Source organism: Saccoglossus kowalevskii, chromosome 4 (genome assembly GCF_978046115.1).
Source record: "Saccoglossus kowalevskii chromosome 4, keSacKowa6.1, whole genome shotgun sequence".
NCBI classification, from domain to species: Eukaryota; Metazoa; Hemichordata; class Enteropneusta; family Harrimaniidae; genus Saccoglossus; species Saccoglossus kowalevskii.
Window position 1 is genome coordinate 45,919,991 of NC_140644.1, and position 17,980 is coordinate 45,937,970.

General features: G+C 36.1%; 2 protein-coding genes across 2 annotated transcripts; both read left to right on the plus strand.

Annotated features, from left to right (window-relative positions):
• Positions 1-889: 889 nt before the first annotated feature.
• LOC102803548 (uncharacterized) lies at positions 890-1,369 on the plus strand. Its single transcript, XM_006811176.1, has one exon. It carries the CDS (start codon positions 890-892, stop codon positions 1,367-1,369), a length of 480 nt encoding a protein of 159 aa, XP_006811239.1.
• A 235-nt stretch (positions 1,370-1,604) lies between these two features.
• LOC144357874 (uncharacterized) lies at positions 1,605-2,015 on the plus strand. Its single transcript, XM_078011910.1, has one exon. The coding sequence runs from the start codon at positions 1,605-1,607 to the stop codon at positions 2,013-2,015; it is 411 nt and encodes a 136-aa protein (XP_077868036.1).
• The last annotated feature ends 15,965 nt before the right edge of the window (positions 2,016-17,980 follow it).

Genomic DNA, 17,980 nt, shown 5'->3' on the forward strand with positions numbered 1-17,980 from the left:
ATGCAAATTTGTTTACAACCATTTGAAGCCAAAACATTGATTCAAACCACAACCTGTTTTCATGCGAAACAACCAAGGAGATAAATGAGTTTAACCAGATAACCAGAGTTACGTGCCTACAAAGCAGAACCCGGCTGACCTACTGACTAGAGGAATATCAACGAAAGAGCTGAAGTCCAGCAGAAAGTGGTGGAATGGTTCTGGGTTTCTGGCAAATACTGCAGATTGGCCACAAATCACATACAACATGCATTCCAATGTAACACATACTGAAAGCACACTTTTACCTATTTCTGACATTGATAGAGCAGTTAACAACAACATACCTGACTTTGATACAAATACCACTACATCCATTAACAATGTAAACAAACCATTAACTAGATCAGACAAAAAGAGTCCATTGACCTCTGACTATGACACAACTTGTATGCATATGGGTCTAGGGAAATTGATGGATCCAGCCAATTATAGTAATGTGAATAGATTGTATAGAGTCACAGCTTATGTACTACGATTCATTTAACCACTTGAAGGACAAATCTTTGAACTATTGCAAATTTATATCAGCAGAAGAGATGAATCATACAGAGACATTATGGGTCAAAACCGTCCAACATGAGACATTTCCTGAGTTGTTTACACCATAACGTAAACAAACAAAGAAGCCACAACTGTGTCAACAACTTGTCTTGTTCCTGAATGAACATTGTATTATCAGATGTGGAGGACGGATATACAATGCTGACATGAAGTTTGGGACTAAATTTCCAGTACTACTGCCCACTCATATCAGTTTTACTTCTTTAATAATAATCAGTGAGCATGCCCGTTCGATGCATGGTGGAACACAGACAACAGTTACGTTAATAATGCAACGATACCAAAGATGCGTCGGATTGTCAAACAAGCTACGAACAAATGTGTCATTTGTCGACGTGTCGCGGGGAAACCATATGCTGACCCAATTGCCGCTCCACTTCCTGGATATTGCGTACAAACGTCTAACCCATTTGAAGTGACTGTAGTAGATTTCACCTGTGCTTTGCATATCAAACGTGACAATAGAGATACCAAAGTGTACACTTGCCTGTTTACCTGTGCCGCTACACGGGCAGTACATTTGGAACTTGTGCCAAACCTGACCATAAAGTCGTTTTTGAATGCATTCAAGCGTTTTACGGCTAGACGTTCCTTACCACGTCTTATGATTTTGGACAGTGCCACAACCTACATAGCTGCCAGGGACCAAATCAAAACACTTATGGATTCACCTGAAGTGAACAACTACCTGGCAGAAAAACGTGCAACCTGGAAATTTATTCCTTGGTACGGCGGATTTTGGGAACGCATTATTTGGACTAACTAGGACAACTATCCGGAAAGTCCTTGGAAATTCTTATGTGAATGACGACGAACTTGTCACAATTTTAACTCAGATAGAATCTGTGTTGAATGACAGTCCCTTAAAGGGGCACCTTCCAGTTAAGTCTAATCTCACAACAAATTTACTTTCTGGATTAAAATAACAATGGATAACAAAAGATAGATTAACATTGTAAACAACATAAACAATAGTGTCCCATGATTCTTTGGTGCAATCCATGGGATTGAGCGGTTCCCCTTTAACTTACATTTCCTCGGACAACAAAGATGATATTCCATTGACTCCGTCACATCTGTTAAATGGACGAGCATTAACCTCATTACCAGACAATAATGTCGCCACCGAGTATGTTGACCCCTCATACAATGTCAACAAACAATATGATCGTGTATCTGGAATGATGATGCACTTTTGGAAGAGATGGTCTAATGAGTACTTAACTGCACTGAGAGAGAGACACTCATCCTCAGAGATGAAATCCAATACAATACAGGTAGGAGATGTGGTACTCATACATCATGATGTGGAGAAACGTCAACACTGGAAGTTGGCCAGGGTAACCAAACTCAACTATGGCAATGACGGTATAGTACTGAATCAGACTGTGTACTTTGTATATGTGTTATAAACATTACAATTTTTATAACTTTTATATGGGACAAAAATTTCTAATCATAGATGATGTATCAATTTGACTCGTTACATCTTGGACGGCCAGTATGTCGGAGTAATTTCTGAATCATTTATCTGTGAAGTATTGTAATTGAAACTTGCAATATTTGTTAATTGCTTTATTCATTACATTTTAGACAAGTTCAATAATACTGTATTCTGACTTATACATTGTTGCAAAATATGGATTCTGAAGTGAGACGACGACATGAATGCGAACATCATAGAAACCATGCACTGCAGTGTGCTCTTTTGTTTAAATTTTTATATTCATCCACTTAGAAGTTTTCCCACTAATTTTCTAACACGGCCAAGAGTTTATCGATGTATATCAAGGGCATACTGCTAATTCTGTATCATTCTTGTGTTATATCGTTGATATCCAGTTGTAAGTCTCCGGATTGCCAGCGGGTTTTCCGTTAGTGAAATAATTCTGAGTTTTACATTAAGTCGTTCTTCTGTGGTGATTGGTGATTGTGTAGCAGTTATTTTTGTATACTGTATTTCGTTACATTTCCATAACCGCAAAGTATCGTCCCCCACAATAGTATAGTATAGTATAACTGGATCGGAAGTGAATTTTTTTTACTACTTTAAATATCCAAACATATTTTAGCATAAGGTGATGATGCCGCCCATGACAGTTTTGGTGTTGTACATAATAGCGATGATGTGCCATCCATGACAGTTTTGTCAGACATGGCAGTAATGATTATGTGATCCATGTTGGTGTTGTTCATGACAAAAATAAAAGTTTGAATGTGTTGAAACAAAGTTCATGAACTTGAATATTTTTGTGCAATAAACAATTTACAACAAGAGAACTGGTGATGGTTGTAGAACCATAACTGCCTCAGCTCAAAGATTGTTATGTAATACATGGGAATGTGAAGGGAAATGTATTGTAGTGTTACCTCTGTGTAATTTACAATATATCTGAATTAACCTTCACTGTGGAGGACAATATGGGAGTTGACTTAAATGACTGGTAGAAGCAAGGCTCGTCAAATTTTGCGAAATAGTAGTTAGAATTTCTAGATACGCAATCGACACATTGTGGGATATCAAAATATGGATGATAAACAGCAAGTGATATTTCCAGAGATGTAGTTGGAATTGAAGCAAAGGAGTGGCCTATTAATCCATGAAACATACTTACACATATCAGCACGTATCATCCTGTCTTCTTGTGTGTGGGCAAAGCTGTCATGCACACAATCGGAAAAATATGTTATTACTGTAAATAATTATGAACAATAAAAATTGAAATTTACAAAAACTATGAACAATTAATAAGGAAAATATGTGATTTGCTGTACAGTTTCCAGAAAAATATTACAAGTCCCAGAAGTGCATACGAGTCGTCAAAACGTACAATTTGGTGACAGTTGGGAATGATACCAAGATTTAACAATTCCATGAGAACATCGCAATGTCCTTTTAACACATGAAACGGTTGTGCATTGGTCGAATTTTGTATAGTTTCAATAGGCATACAAGCACCTGTATATATTTTGACAATAAACCCCTCATTCACATTGTGCAACTACAAACAAGACATTAAACCTTTTTGATAGTAACATGTAAGTGTTGTATACACACACCCTTGTATGTGTATAGCTTTCTAATTAACACTATATCGTTGTTACTCGTCCCTCATGTAGCGTAATCATCAGTATCTTGAAGTATGAAATACATTGACACACGAAGGCGATCTCACCTCAACAATACAAATATAATCTCCAAATACTTCTTAACTGAATTACAAACTAAACTGGTACTTAGCTACATCAGACCATTATTAGTAACTGTCTAGGGAGTAACTGACCTCAGTTACACGTTTTACGGCTTCTATCCGTCTTTTTATCAACTAAACTAGTGCTCTAAAGCCGCCAAGGTCTGATTTCATGATAACATTCTAATAAAATTCAAAAATACAGAACAAGTAATTCGATAAAATTCAAAAGAAACTTGAAAATGTACATAGTCTTAAGATGATCAAGTAAATACCACCAGACTTTTATTACTATGATGGTTCTGCACTCTATTCTTCTGCGACGTTTCTAAATGTTCTATGGTTGAGAAAGTGGGTTTGATGGGCCCACTTCAATGTAAATCCATACTAATGTACCACAACTTCAACTCTTAGTCTGTCAGGATTTACTATCATTCTTTTTATATTGCTATCAAATCGTTGTTTCCAATAGCAAGCATAACTTATCATAAGGCCGTTCCAATATTTTATATTTGGTCTTTACCATTGCTCTTCTCACAAGATTATTTTTAACAGACATAACCTTGACTATAATGCCCATTGGCCAAACACATCTAGGAGTGTTGTCATCTTTAATTAGAACAATATCACCAACTTGCAGGTTGGGTTTTGGCCTCAACCTTTTCTGTCGTTCTTGCAATGAAGGTTGATATTCCTATATCCATCGTCGCCAAAACAAGTCTGCCATGTATTGAACTTGTTTCCATCTGTTTTTGGAGTATATATCCGTCTTGTTGGTTAAATTAGGTGAAAGAGATACATCTTTCATTGTTAACAACATATTAGGTGTCAGTTGTTCCATGTCTTGAGCTCCATCAGATAGCTTGGTAATTGGCCTGCTGTTAATTATGTAATCTACTTCACACATAAAAGTCTGTAAACTCTTATCTGTTAACAGCTGTTGTTTCGTAATGGATCTCAGCAGTTGTCTTATGGTGTGTATCTGTATGTGAACTAGTTGGTGGATTAAAGTTCCAGTTAATTTCCTTTTGTGGAAGAAACCCGGATATCTTGGCTTCATTCCATTTGTCTATCTCTTCCTTCAACTGTTTATTGGCTCCAATGAAGTTGGTTCCATTGTCTGATATGATGTATTTCACCTGTCCTCTTCTTGCTATGAAACGCCTCAAAGCTATGATGAATGAATCAGTACTCAATGACTCAGCTATTTCAATATGTACAGCACGAATTGCCAAGCAAGTGAAAATTACTCCATATCTTTTCACTACACTTCTTCTTTGCTTAATTTCAAATGGGCCAAATAGGCTAATACCCACTTTTGTGAATGGTGGTTCATTAGAAGATATCCGTTCAACTTGTAAATCAGCCATCTTCTGAATTCCAATGTTAGCTCGCTGACGACGGCATATAATACATTTGTGAATCATACTTTCTATGTCAGATATCAGTGCAACTGGTTCCTGGCGAAAACGTATCAATACACCTTCTAATGTGTTGGTTAGATCAGGACCTTGTAACAACTCCTTGTTGAGTGATGTCCCCTGGAATTCAGCACTACAATCGAATACAACCCTCAGTTTCTTCTTTTGTAGATGTCGTACACCATGATGTGGATTATACCACTTCTTGCCCTCTTTGCCTGGCAGCTCTTCTAATATGGCACTGACTCAGCAAAACCTTTGGCAAATACAGTTTCCATAAACTGATTATATTCCTAGTGATATGACGGATCTCTTTGTAATTTCTTTTTCAGCCGTTTCAGTCGCTGTTCGGCAACTGGTCTATTGTCTGGCATCTGGACATTTTCATTACGAAGTGGCAATGTACTTTGGCTTTCATGATTTCCATGAACTTGTTGTCTTCAATTGACCTCTCTGGCTTGTCGTCAATAATTCTTTCTGGGAATTCTAAATTGAAGTAATTGGTTAACTGTTGAATCAGGTTTTGTCCAACTTGAATTCTATTCACAACTGCATGCGAACTGTGTTCACTTGAGTCTTCTTTGTGACCAGCCCCTTTCAGGGATCCATTAACAGCCCATCCTAAAACTGTCTTTAAAGCATAAGGACCATTGTCTTGGCTGTTTATTACTTCCCATGGCTCAAAGCTTTGGGCACACTGTTACCAATCAACAAGCCAATATCTGCATCTATACTTGGTAGAAATACTTCTTTCAGGTATGACCAACACTGCATGTCTCGCTGTGTCAAAATATCCGCTTTGGATACAGGTATCTCACGCTGTGTGTAAACAATGGGAAGGTCGATTCTAGTTTCACAACCATTCAAATTCATGACTTCTAGATTCTAAATTGCATAACTGTCTTTTCCTTTACATCCAGTTATGGTGTGTAGATTCAGCTTTGTTTTGTGTCCACCAACATTCAGCTGTTGTCTGATCCTTTCAATACAAAACACTGCATCACTACCATCGAATTACTCAAATTATGGTTGTCTAGCTTTCAACAACTACAATTGTTCAACCAAAGTAGCAGATAAGTTCCGTGAATGAGTGCTCAATGCAGTGAGAAAATTCTGAAGAGGTAGCTACAATACGAGATAAGTGGTGAGTTAAAACAACAACAACAACTTTGTTTTCATATACAAAGACAAAGATAAATCCAAGTTGGCTGCCATTGACAACAAAGACAAAGACAACAATTTGGATGAAAGTAAGAACACCTCTCTGCAAAACACCAGTCTATTAGATGGATTGTGTTCAGAAGATATAGAAAATAACATCCAAGTTATATCACCACTTGACATGTCAGAGATCCAGAGTACATGCTTAGACAAGACTCACCATTCTGATGACACACTGCAAAACTTACCCCAAGATGCACCATACATTACTACCAGTAATCTAGAGGACAATCTTCAAGATAACCAAGTCAAAAGTAAAGGTAAAAAGAACACCTATGCTTTTTATGCAGTTGCTAAGGGTAGAAAGATTGGTATATTCCAGAGTTGGTTGGAAGCAGGTCCACAAGTTGATGGTTATAGTCATTGTTTGCATAAAGGCTTCCACTCTCTAGATGATGCCAAATTCTATTTAAAACAACACGGAGTTGAAGCAGTTGTGCACAGTACCGTTACAATTTCACATAACTTAAATGAACCAATAGATGAGCCGAATTGTAACCAACGTCCCAAGAGAACAATACAGCCACCGAAACGTTATGGGAATTTTATTTGTCATACTAGTATGACACATGATGACACAGATCAAGTACAACCTGAGGGTGATACAACTGAAGTACACACCAAGCAACAGGACAAAAGAAAGGAGACAAAGACAAAGGATACTTACAGGAAACTTAGTGAAGGTGTGAACTTGTCACCAACGCCCCTGTCATCGTCATCAACAAAAGAAGTAACAAAGCAATCATCAGTTACAACAATAGATATAACAGGAAGTAATGGGCCATGTGAATATTTGTCACTTGAGAACATTCAACAAAACATGATGGCCACATCAACCAAAATAGCTGATCTTCAGGCCATAGGCATTGCACACCAATCCTCTCTGGCTAATCATGCATCCAAGATGGAAGAAATGATGTCAAAGCAAAACCAAGATATAGGTTCTGTGATTAAATGTGTCGCTGACCTTGCAGTGAAACTTGGCTCTTTAGAAGGCAAATTAGGGTCAATGAACATTGCTATGGCAGATATCAAGAAGAATCAGGAGGACATCAAGAAGTCAGTGGGCAATTTGAAAGTTAATATTGAAAACTCCAACAGTAAACAACACAAGAATCCAGCCATTAATGAAGAAAAGTATGCACAAGAACATCAAGTGTATACATCATCATTTCAGACCAGAAATATTTACAATTTACTTCCAGTAGAAGAGCCAGAACAACACCATCATTATCAGGTGCACACAGGTCAATCAAAACCACAACCACTATCGCCATCTCCATCACATCATCTTACAGGGACATCGAGTCCTACATCACAGCAAGTGCCATCTACACCACAGCAACATGTACCTGATGCACGAAAGCACCCATCATCTACTACAGCTAAACAAATGCTGCATGCATGGAATAATCCATCACAAGTATCATCGTTTGTACATCGGACACATCCATCACAGCCAGAGATAAGAAAATCACACATGCACCCTACTAATAATGGAAAACATCCGGATTCCAACATATCCAAGAGAACTCCAAAGAAATCATTTACCAGGAAAGTTGCCATTATAGAAGATTCTATTCTACGGGACATTGACTCTGAACGTCTAAACAATACATTTGTACTGTCTCACAGTGGTGCGATGATTCCTAATATCAGAGAAGCAATTTACAATCACAGGCATATCATCAAGGATTCTGAAGATATAATCTTACATGTGGGTACAAATGACATAAAGAACCGAATTGATGAGTTTGCTGTAGCTGAAGAATACACAGAAGCTGTTAAACAAGTAAAGGACATAGCACCTAACATTAATGTATACATATCTGGAATTTGCCCAAGAAATGATAGATTCAATTCAGAAGTTAGATCTATGAATCTCAAGTTCCAAAGGATTGCCGAGAAGACAAATGCAGTATTTATCAACCATGATCGATTTCTCAAACTGGATAATGGATCGATAAATAGGTCACTATATTATGACAAAGTTCACCTTAATTTCAGAGGTACAGCTAATCTACTTCGTAATTTTGCTGAACATCTGCCAATCTTCAAGAAACAAATTGCAGCTAACTTCACAAGACCCCTTGGCTGTTACAACTGTGGAGAAAATGGCCATGTTGAACGAGTGTGTAGACATGGTATGAGGATAAGATGCAACTCTTGTGGGGATGAAGGACACAAGAAGAAGTTCTGCCCAAGAAGAGGAGATTGATGTTTTGGCCAAGAAGATAGCGCCGACTGTTCATTTCATAAACAGACTGTGGAAATGAATGAAGCTAAGTCATGTATATTAACCACTACTAGTGAAACAATGAACACTGTACATATTGTCAGAAAACATTTACCGGTATATGGGTCAGGAAAACAATTGAATGCACATAAGAATACTAAACCTCAAAAAAATATTACCACAAATTTTAAACAACCTATAAGAAACAAAAATACCATTACCAAAATTGGGTATAATAATATTAGGGGTCTCAAATCAAAGAAACATGAAGTGTCCAGTCTATTGCACAATGAGAATTTTTTGATTTTTGGGATTTGTGAATCCTTTTTGAAAAAGGATGATGTATTGCAAATTCCAGACTATAACTTTGTACATAAGACTCGTTCTGCTAAGGGAGGGGGTATTGGCTTGCTAATCCATAATTCTGTTATTATTCAAGATGAGGAATGTCTTAACTCACATACTGATGAATGGGAAAGGTTATGGGTTAAAGTAAGGTTCAAGGGAACAAGTGAATGTGTATGTATTTGTATAGTGTATTTCCCAGTTGAAGGTAAAAATAAGAACATGGTTGATGAACTATATCTTCAATTATTAGTAGATGTTTTGACCCTTGAAAATCAAGGCAATGATAATATTATGTTGATGGGGGATTATAATGGTAGAATAGGAAATATTATTCCAAATGGTGATGTAACTAGGAATTACAATGGTAGTAAATTAATTGACTTCTGTGATGATTCTGGCTTAATTTTAGCTAATACACTACAGTGTGCAGAAGGGAAATTTACCTGGTTTAGGAATAATCAACATTCTATTATTGATTACTTTTTGATTTCTGAAAGCATAAAAGATATTTCACTAAAATTCATAATAGATGATAACTCAGCCTATCACTTAGGGAGTGACCACAATGTTATGATTTTACATCTAGACATGGGTTCAGGAGATTTAATGATCAACAGGAAAAAAGAAAAATGGAAACTGAATTATGCTCGTGATTGGGAACCATATCAACAAGAACTTTTGAATTCTTTCAAGAAGTGGGGGGATAAGGAAATGGGGGAGGACACTAATGAACTGTGGAGGGAATGGAAAACTAGGTTACTTGAAGTTGCACACAAATATGTGGGTAAAAAAGTTGTGGGGAATGGGGGTAAAGGGTGGTGGGACAAGGAAATTAAAGATGTCATTAATGAGAAAAGGGATGCCTGTAGAAAGTACAGACACTGGGCAAAATCATCTGTAGGTGTTAAAAATGTCTCTGATGGAGACCAACTTTGGTCCACCTACATTGACTATAAAAGAAAAGCACACAATTTGATAAATACTAAAATGATGGAATTCAAAGTTAAACGGAGTGTAAATATAGCTAAGAATGGTGGTAGGAATTCAAAACTGTTTTGGCAAGATCTAAAGGGGCCAAAAAATACTATCAATCAAACATGTATTTATGACATTCTAAGTAATAGTAAACGTATAACAACAAACCAAGAAGTGATAAAAAGTAATCTAAAACATTACTGGAATACTATAGGACAAATGAATAAAGCATTACATGAAGAAGAAAATGAAAAAGATTTCCATAAGGAAATATTAGAGAAATTGAAATTAATTAGGAGAAATGAAATAAACAGCAATAATGATGATAATAATAATATCAGACAAATTCACACAATTACAATAAACCAAGATGATGTCAGAAATGCGATAAAATTTTGCAAATCTGGAAAAGCGTGTGGCCCGGATGACATAGTCAATGAATTTATCATGAATGGTGGTGAATCGCTTGTTCAGTCTTTGACAATTCTATTTCAATCATGTTTGAATAATAAGAAAATCCCAGACGAATGGAAACAAGGAGTTGTAAAACCAATCCATAAAAAAGGTGATAAAAAAGATCTAAATAATTATAGAGGCATTACTCTGAACTCAACAGTATCAAAAGTTTATGCTAAAATAATTGAAACTAAATTAAAACAATTTGTGGAAGATAATAACATATTAGGTGAGATTCAGGGTGGATTTAGAAAGGACAGACGCTGTGAAGACAATATCTTTACACTCAAAGGTATTGTGTCTCAGCGAAAATCTCAAAACAATTCTACATATGTTGCTTTCCTAGATTTTTCTAAAGCTTTTGATCAAGTTTGGAGAGATGGACTTCGGGTTTCACTGTGGAATGCAGGAATTAGAGGAACATTGTGGAATATAATTAATGATATGTATGAAAATGTTTTTAACAAAGTTAACTTTAACGACATAGAAACGGATTATTTTGAAACTACAGAAGGGGTCAAACAAGGATGTGTGTTAAGTCCTTTACTATTTTCAATTTACATAAATGAATTTGCAAAAATGCTGCAGGATTCAAAATTAGGGGTAGAAATAGGTAAAAAGATAATTCCTGGACTATTTTGGGCAGATGATGTTGTCCCCATCGCAAATAATGCAGATGAATTACAAAATATGTTAGACATAGCAGCAAAATTTGCAGACAATTGGAAATTAAGTTACAACAGCAACAAATCCCAAGTAATATATTTTGGCAAAAAATTGCATAGAAAAGGCACACTCTGGAAATTAGGAAATCTGTTACTAGAAGAGACTAACACATATAAATACTTGGGAATAGTTATTTCTAAAACTATAAAGGACCATGCACAATTTACTGAAATTTACAAGAAGGGGATGAAATTAATAGCATATTGTAAAGTCATCATCAATCAACACAATAGTTACAATAGGTTTGAGTATGGAGATGTATTGTGGAAGAGTATAATTCTACCATCTATTAGCTATGGATGTGGTGTATGGTTTTTGGAAAATAACGATGATAGGAAAAAGTTAAAAAGTCTGCAATATCAGTTTGGCAAATTCCTTTTTAAAGTCAACAGAAATGTTGCTTGCTCTGCTGTATTAGGGGATTTAGGATGGGCTGATTTGAGCTACACCCTTGATACTTTTCGAATTAAATATTTGAACAGATTACAAGAAATGAATAACACCAGATGGACCAAAATTGTTTTCACAGAATTGCACAAGTCATATGTAAACAACCGTAAGCTTACTTGGAATTGGCCAACATATGTGCACAAAGTACTTGAAACTAACGGATTAGACCATGTCTATGGGTTAAACATACCTAACAATATAAACTGGCTCAAAAGCTTTTATAAAATAAGTGAACAAAATGAAGTAAAAACGTTTGCAGATCAAATATCTAATATGAAATCACTGGAACATTACAGTTGGGTTAAAAGAAATAAGGAAAAAGAAAACTATATAAATGATCCCCTTGATCATCATGGCATATCACTGTATTTTAAAGTCAGATCTAACTCACTGGATTTAGAGGGTAATAAAATAACATGGGACAAATATAAAGGGAATGGAATGTGCAAGCTATGTAATGACGACAAAGAAGATATTTATCATTTTCTATTTTTATGCAAAGCAACTTATCAATTAAGACACAAATTTTATGGAGATTTCATGTACAAAGTTCAAAACCTTGAAGTAGACCCAACACTTATTAATAACTTTCTTTCTGGAGGAATTAATTTTAAGTTTAATGTACTTTTTAGCGACATATTGTGGAAAGTCAACAATAATTTGGGGAATATTGTATCCAAGGAAGTTAGAGTATTTATTACTCAATTGTATAAGTATAGAAAAGAAAGTTTGAATTTAATGTGATTTTTCTTCTTTCCTTTTTCAAATATGTATGATTTGGTTGTTTTCTTCTCTTTGTTTGCCGCTCCAAAGGCTAATAAAAAAATATTATTATTACCAGTATCCATGAATGCGTAGGTTTCTGTTGACAAACCTGTAGACTTACTTCTTACTCTAACTGGCTTGATTACTGGCTTCCCAGTAATTTCTTTTGATCTAGTGGCCTGGCAATCAATGGTAACACATCCCACCGATGTTGTCATTGGTCCATCCTTGGAACAGGTATATGTTGTATCTCTGTGTAATACGGTAAGGTGTTTACAGATGTCACATGTTAATTTACTTTTACAGTCCTTGATTAGGTGGTTTTCTTTCTTTAGACAACCATAGCAAAGTCCCTTAGCACGTATCAGCTGTTTCTTCTCTTTGTAGTTTTTACTAGCAAACCATTTACACATTTGTATCTGGTGTGAAGTGTCAGAGCAACACAAACTTGGATTGTTTGGTTTGGTGTCAGCATTTACAGCAAAAGCAGTATACTTTTTACACTGACTGCGTTCAGCTGTCTTGTCGTATTTCACTGCTTTCTCCTTCTGTTGTGCACTATTCAACTCACCAAACAATACATTATGTAACACTCGGGTTAACATGATGCCATCTGATTTCCGTCTCCAGGATTCTTTCAATTTATATGGTAATTTATCCACCAACATCATTATATTTTTGTGATGGTCTAGCTCCCGTAAATGCACCTCGCCCTGCATTGCATTGTGACACTTAGTTAGGAATATCAAGAACTCATTTAGTCCAACTTTATCTTCTGACTTCATCTGTGGCCATTTCTCCAGGCGGTACTAGTCATGGTGCTTCTTTCTGTTATCACTTTCGTACCGTTGTTTGACACACATTAAATTAAATGCAGCCCTTCTACACTCGTAGTACATAATAAATACATGTTTTGGACTCTTTTGAAACATCTATCATGTTTGCTAATTTTGACAAGTGAATACATTGTACCATATCATTTTTGAGTGACCTTAGGATGACTGCCTTTTCGCTTTTAACAAGCAATTATTTCATTCGTAGATGGCGTCAAGTTCAAATTTACAGCATGGGGCAGATACTATGAGAAGACCTAATGTGAGATAAATGTGTGGATCTGCTCGTCATCCCTCGGACGAAGGTGCGACATTACTGGTCCTGGGGGCATTATTCCCCTCATCAATTTTGAAATCTAGACCCTCTGAAGCGCTATTTCCAGCATTTTGACAAGAAAATGACACAATGGGACACGTGTCTTTAAGGGGGTGACCGCCCCTCTGCCCCCCCATGGACGCCGTCACTGGGCTCCGTGGAACTGCATTCGCTTAGCATTCAGGATTTAATTACAACATGGCGAGTTTGTCCGATATGATGTCTAACATATGTGGGAAGTTTCAGCTTCATTGGTTTATACATGTATCAGCAACTGCATTCTTTGAAACAAAATAGCCACCAGTCAGCCATTTTGAACCCAATATGAAAAACAATATATGTATGTATTAAGTTTGAACAGAATTTCGTCCATGCACGACTGAGGTCTAGCTCAGAAATGATGAAAATGTGACTTCAAAATGGCCACAGTTCATTTTGAACCAAATCATGAAACAATGTACATGAAATTAATTGAAATTAAGTTTGAAATTAATTGGTTCAAACATGTGCAAGATACCATGGGGGTCAAAAATATGTAATGTCGGGATGCACTTCAGATCTGTTTCAAATGTATCTGTAAGGTTGCTTATAGGGATTCAGAAAATCACCCCAAACTTACAATAGTACTTTTTTAAGCAGAATAACTCTAACACTAAGTATAGCTAATTGCACAAGTTGGAGTGCGTTTACAACTGTAAATGCCATGGTGTTTGTCAGAAATGTCCATTAGAAATCCAATTGACCAGTTGTTAAGGGGCTCTACCCGCTGTGGTTTAGGGATTGGTCAGTTACTCCAGCTTAGAAAAAAAAGTGGGTAACCCCCCTAACGTTGTATTTTAAAACATGCTGACCCCCCCCCCCAAAAAAAAACAAAAAACAAAAAAAAAAACAAAGAAACATTAACAGTTTTGGCTCTGACATGATTACAAAATGTATTATATGTGCATTGAAAATATCATGGTTTGCCATAATTTTTAGTTTTTGAATTTAGTAAACCTTAGGAGGGGAGGGGAAGCATAAAGCCAAAAAATGACTACTAAAAAGGCTGCAGGAAGGAGGGAAATCTATGCTGATAAAGATAGTAAATAAAAGCAAAGCTGTGGAGTACCCACTCAATAAACGCCCTTATAAGATAGGAAAAAAGGATTTGAGTCTAGACGGTTTGAACTCTCTGAAAACTAAGTTGGATTTAAAATATCTTTCATATCTTATATACCAGGAAAACTTTACACCCGACGCATAGTCTGTGCTTATGAAAACAAAGGAATCTTTGATTTTTGCTTAAATTTTGGTATTTTACAGAGCAAAATATGCATATTGAAAAGTTAAAAAAACAAAAAAACTATTTATTTATTTTTTCATCATTTATTTTAATGTATATATCAGCATTTTCACAAACTTAACTTTTTTGATTTGCTGAACAAAAACTGTCACTGCTCTTTGTGCTAATTGCTGTGATGTCTTTCCATATCCTGTTATAATTGGATAAATCCAGTAAATATCTCATACAATGGTGACTTCAGACTTTAAATAAAATAATCTGATATCAGCAGCACATGGACTTGGGATGTGTTTAAAACTGTATAATTGGGGTTCTAGCCGCATTGCATAATCTGTTAGTTATTTGGCAACTTTAACCTCAAAATATTTAGCCTATAGCAACAACAAATTTATAGGCAATATAGGTAATAGTTATTATTAAGAACACATTTGTACGATTAACTTTTTTATCTTTTGTTCTGAAATAATATGTTTAAAAATATACATGTTATTTATTTACTTATTGACTCTTACACAATCCCCGGAGGGAAAGAAAATGGTCACAAAGTACAAGGAGAAAAATATATATTAAAAAACAAAACAAAAAAACACAATATACTAAATAACAAATACAATCACTAAATTACTAAATAATACAAGATCTCTATAATACTAACTAATATAAAATTACTAAATTGACAGCAGGCATTAAGATGTCAAGTAAGACCCTGCTTCCTGACTTCGAAGCTTTTACTTTGCTACTGGTATAATAACGTTTTCATTCTGTAACAATTCCATGAATTTTTTCTCTGCAGGTTTATTTTATATCCTTAGCTTTATTGAACAGTTTGGCACGCAACTCATTATATTTGTTGCATTCCAGCAGAAAATGCATTTCATCCTCAATTAGACCTTTGTTACACATGTCACAAACCCTGTTATTTAATGGGATTTTTTTATGACGACCCATTTCAATTTTGAGACTATGGTCACTAAGACGAAATTTGGTAAGCACACTACGCAGTTCAAAGTTTTTTAGCTTGACTAAATATGGCTCAAGGTTTAAATCTGATTTGATTAGCCGATATGTTCTCAGTTTATTTTTCTCATTTGCTTTGGTGCTGTTATCATTATGGACCTCACCTTTCCATCTTGTTAGAAATAAATCCTTGATGCCCAAATCAATGTGTTTCATTTGAGCGCGTGTGTGAATTCTGGAAAACATGGTGACCCCCCCCCCTATTCATGATATCAAAAACAGGGTGACCTCCCATTTGCACAATCAAAAACAGGGTAACCCCCTTACTGATCCACCGACCCCCCCTCCCAGGCTGAAGTAACTGACCAATCCCTTATGTTGTTGGTTCAAACTTCTTCCTTGGCAATTTTTTTCCCAATAATTGAGAAAGAAGTCTACCTCCTGGTTAACCTCAGATTTGCACCTAGACTAAAGCTGCACTCCGATTTACAGCAATTCCAGGCACTGATTTGACGCCGAAGTAGTGCTAGATGTCGATAACTTACTACAATAAGGAATACACTTTGTTTTTACATTTACAGAAGTTGTTACAAAACAACATGTCTGCAATTTGAAGCGCACCGGAAGAAGCTCCGCCCATAAAAGTGGCGGTATATTAGTTTTGAATTTCTCCTCCAATAAACGATTGAGGCTTTCAGCTTAGTTTCATCGTTTCATACTTCAATTTGCGTCGCATGTTATTTCAGTGAGAGGGGCGCATAACTTTGTGGCACTGTAAAAACCGTTAGGTTACCCGTAGAGGTATTTTACAGAACCAGCTGACCGACTGATCATGACAGAATTATTGATCAAAGTGCATTATTCCTATTATGGAAATATGTCCTATGAAGACTTCATTCAGTATATCAATAATGAAGGGAGGGTTGCCGTACATACACAAGTAGTTTTTGTCGAATTTCCCGTCCGTAAATGCGCGGTCGCAATGTTTAATAATATTCGACATAGTCTATAACGTTGTTAGTTAGTTTTTAAGTCGCGGATTATTCCCTCTTACTCTTTTTTGGTAGGATACTCTCGGTGGTAACAAACCGTTTGACGATATTATAAGCTGTCTGCTTTGAAACACAATTTCGATCTCCAATCTCAGCAAATGACAGTCCACCAAAATACAAATCGACAACTCTTGTTCTCACTTCAACTGTTTTTTTGACTCCTTGCTTCTCCGTCGTGGTGTTTAAACAACGAATGCCGATTTGTAGACACGCAATCGACACGATGACTGACCAAAAGTGAATGAAAAACAGACGCGCCGCAAAGTCTAGGTGTACCTGACTTTGTATCAAAAATAGAAAACATTGTGGGCAATATCTGCCAATCATTCCTCTGATTTGCAGTCGATGTTTATATTTCTAGTTACAACTTATTTAAATTTGAAATCAAAGTGTGTAACCTATTGTAGTAAGTTATCAACATGTAGCACTACTTCAGCGTCAAATCAGTGCCTGGAATTGCTGTAAAATATCGGTTTACAAAATATGCCACAATTATGTAGCCAAGTAAATGCCAGTTATCTGCAGCAATTACACTTAGCATATGAGTCCAACTGTAAATATTACACTCGACCCCAAAACCTCCATTAGTTAGCTAGCCATCCTTTAATATTGTCCTCATTCTGAATTTGTGTCAAATATTTATCCTGAGTTCACTGTACTCTTTTATAGGTACCATGTTTGGACATACAAGTATAAGACTTTGTCCTCTTCTAGTGCTGTGGCTCCTATGCATGTTTTGATCAATCTGGTTTTATACATCAAGCTTTCAGTCCTTAACTCATCATGGATACCCCTTCAAGTTGATATGGTCATGGAGGTTATTGGACACGAGGCTTTATGAAAACCACCCAACTCACTCAGACCAAATTCCCTAGTTCTCACTTATCACCAGGTGAATTTATTACACTTGTATCATATTTGTCTCATCACGAAAAACATTTAAAAACAGTTTAATACACACCACCCTACCTGATCAGCACAATATTGTTGTCATCTCTATGTTGACGTGGTGTACAAAACTTGTCCACATCTATATAGTAATTGCATTCATGGCAATTTGCAGATTTCATTCATTCATACATCTCCCAATTTACTGATAGTTAAAGTACAGCTACTAGGATACCAATGATAGTTTGGATTAGAGGTTC

What these genes read in the sequence shown, in the direction of transcription:
- LOC144357874 (XM_078011910.1), top strand. Translation starts at nt 1,605, where the DNA reads ATGGGATTGAGCGGTTCCCCTTTAACTTACATTTCCTCGGACAACAAA.
- LOC102803548 (XM_006811176.1), top strand. Translation starts at nt 890, where the DNA reads ATGCGTCGGATTGTCAAACAAGCTACGAACAAATGTGTCATTTGTCGA.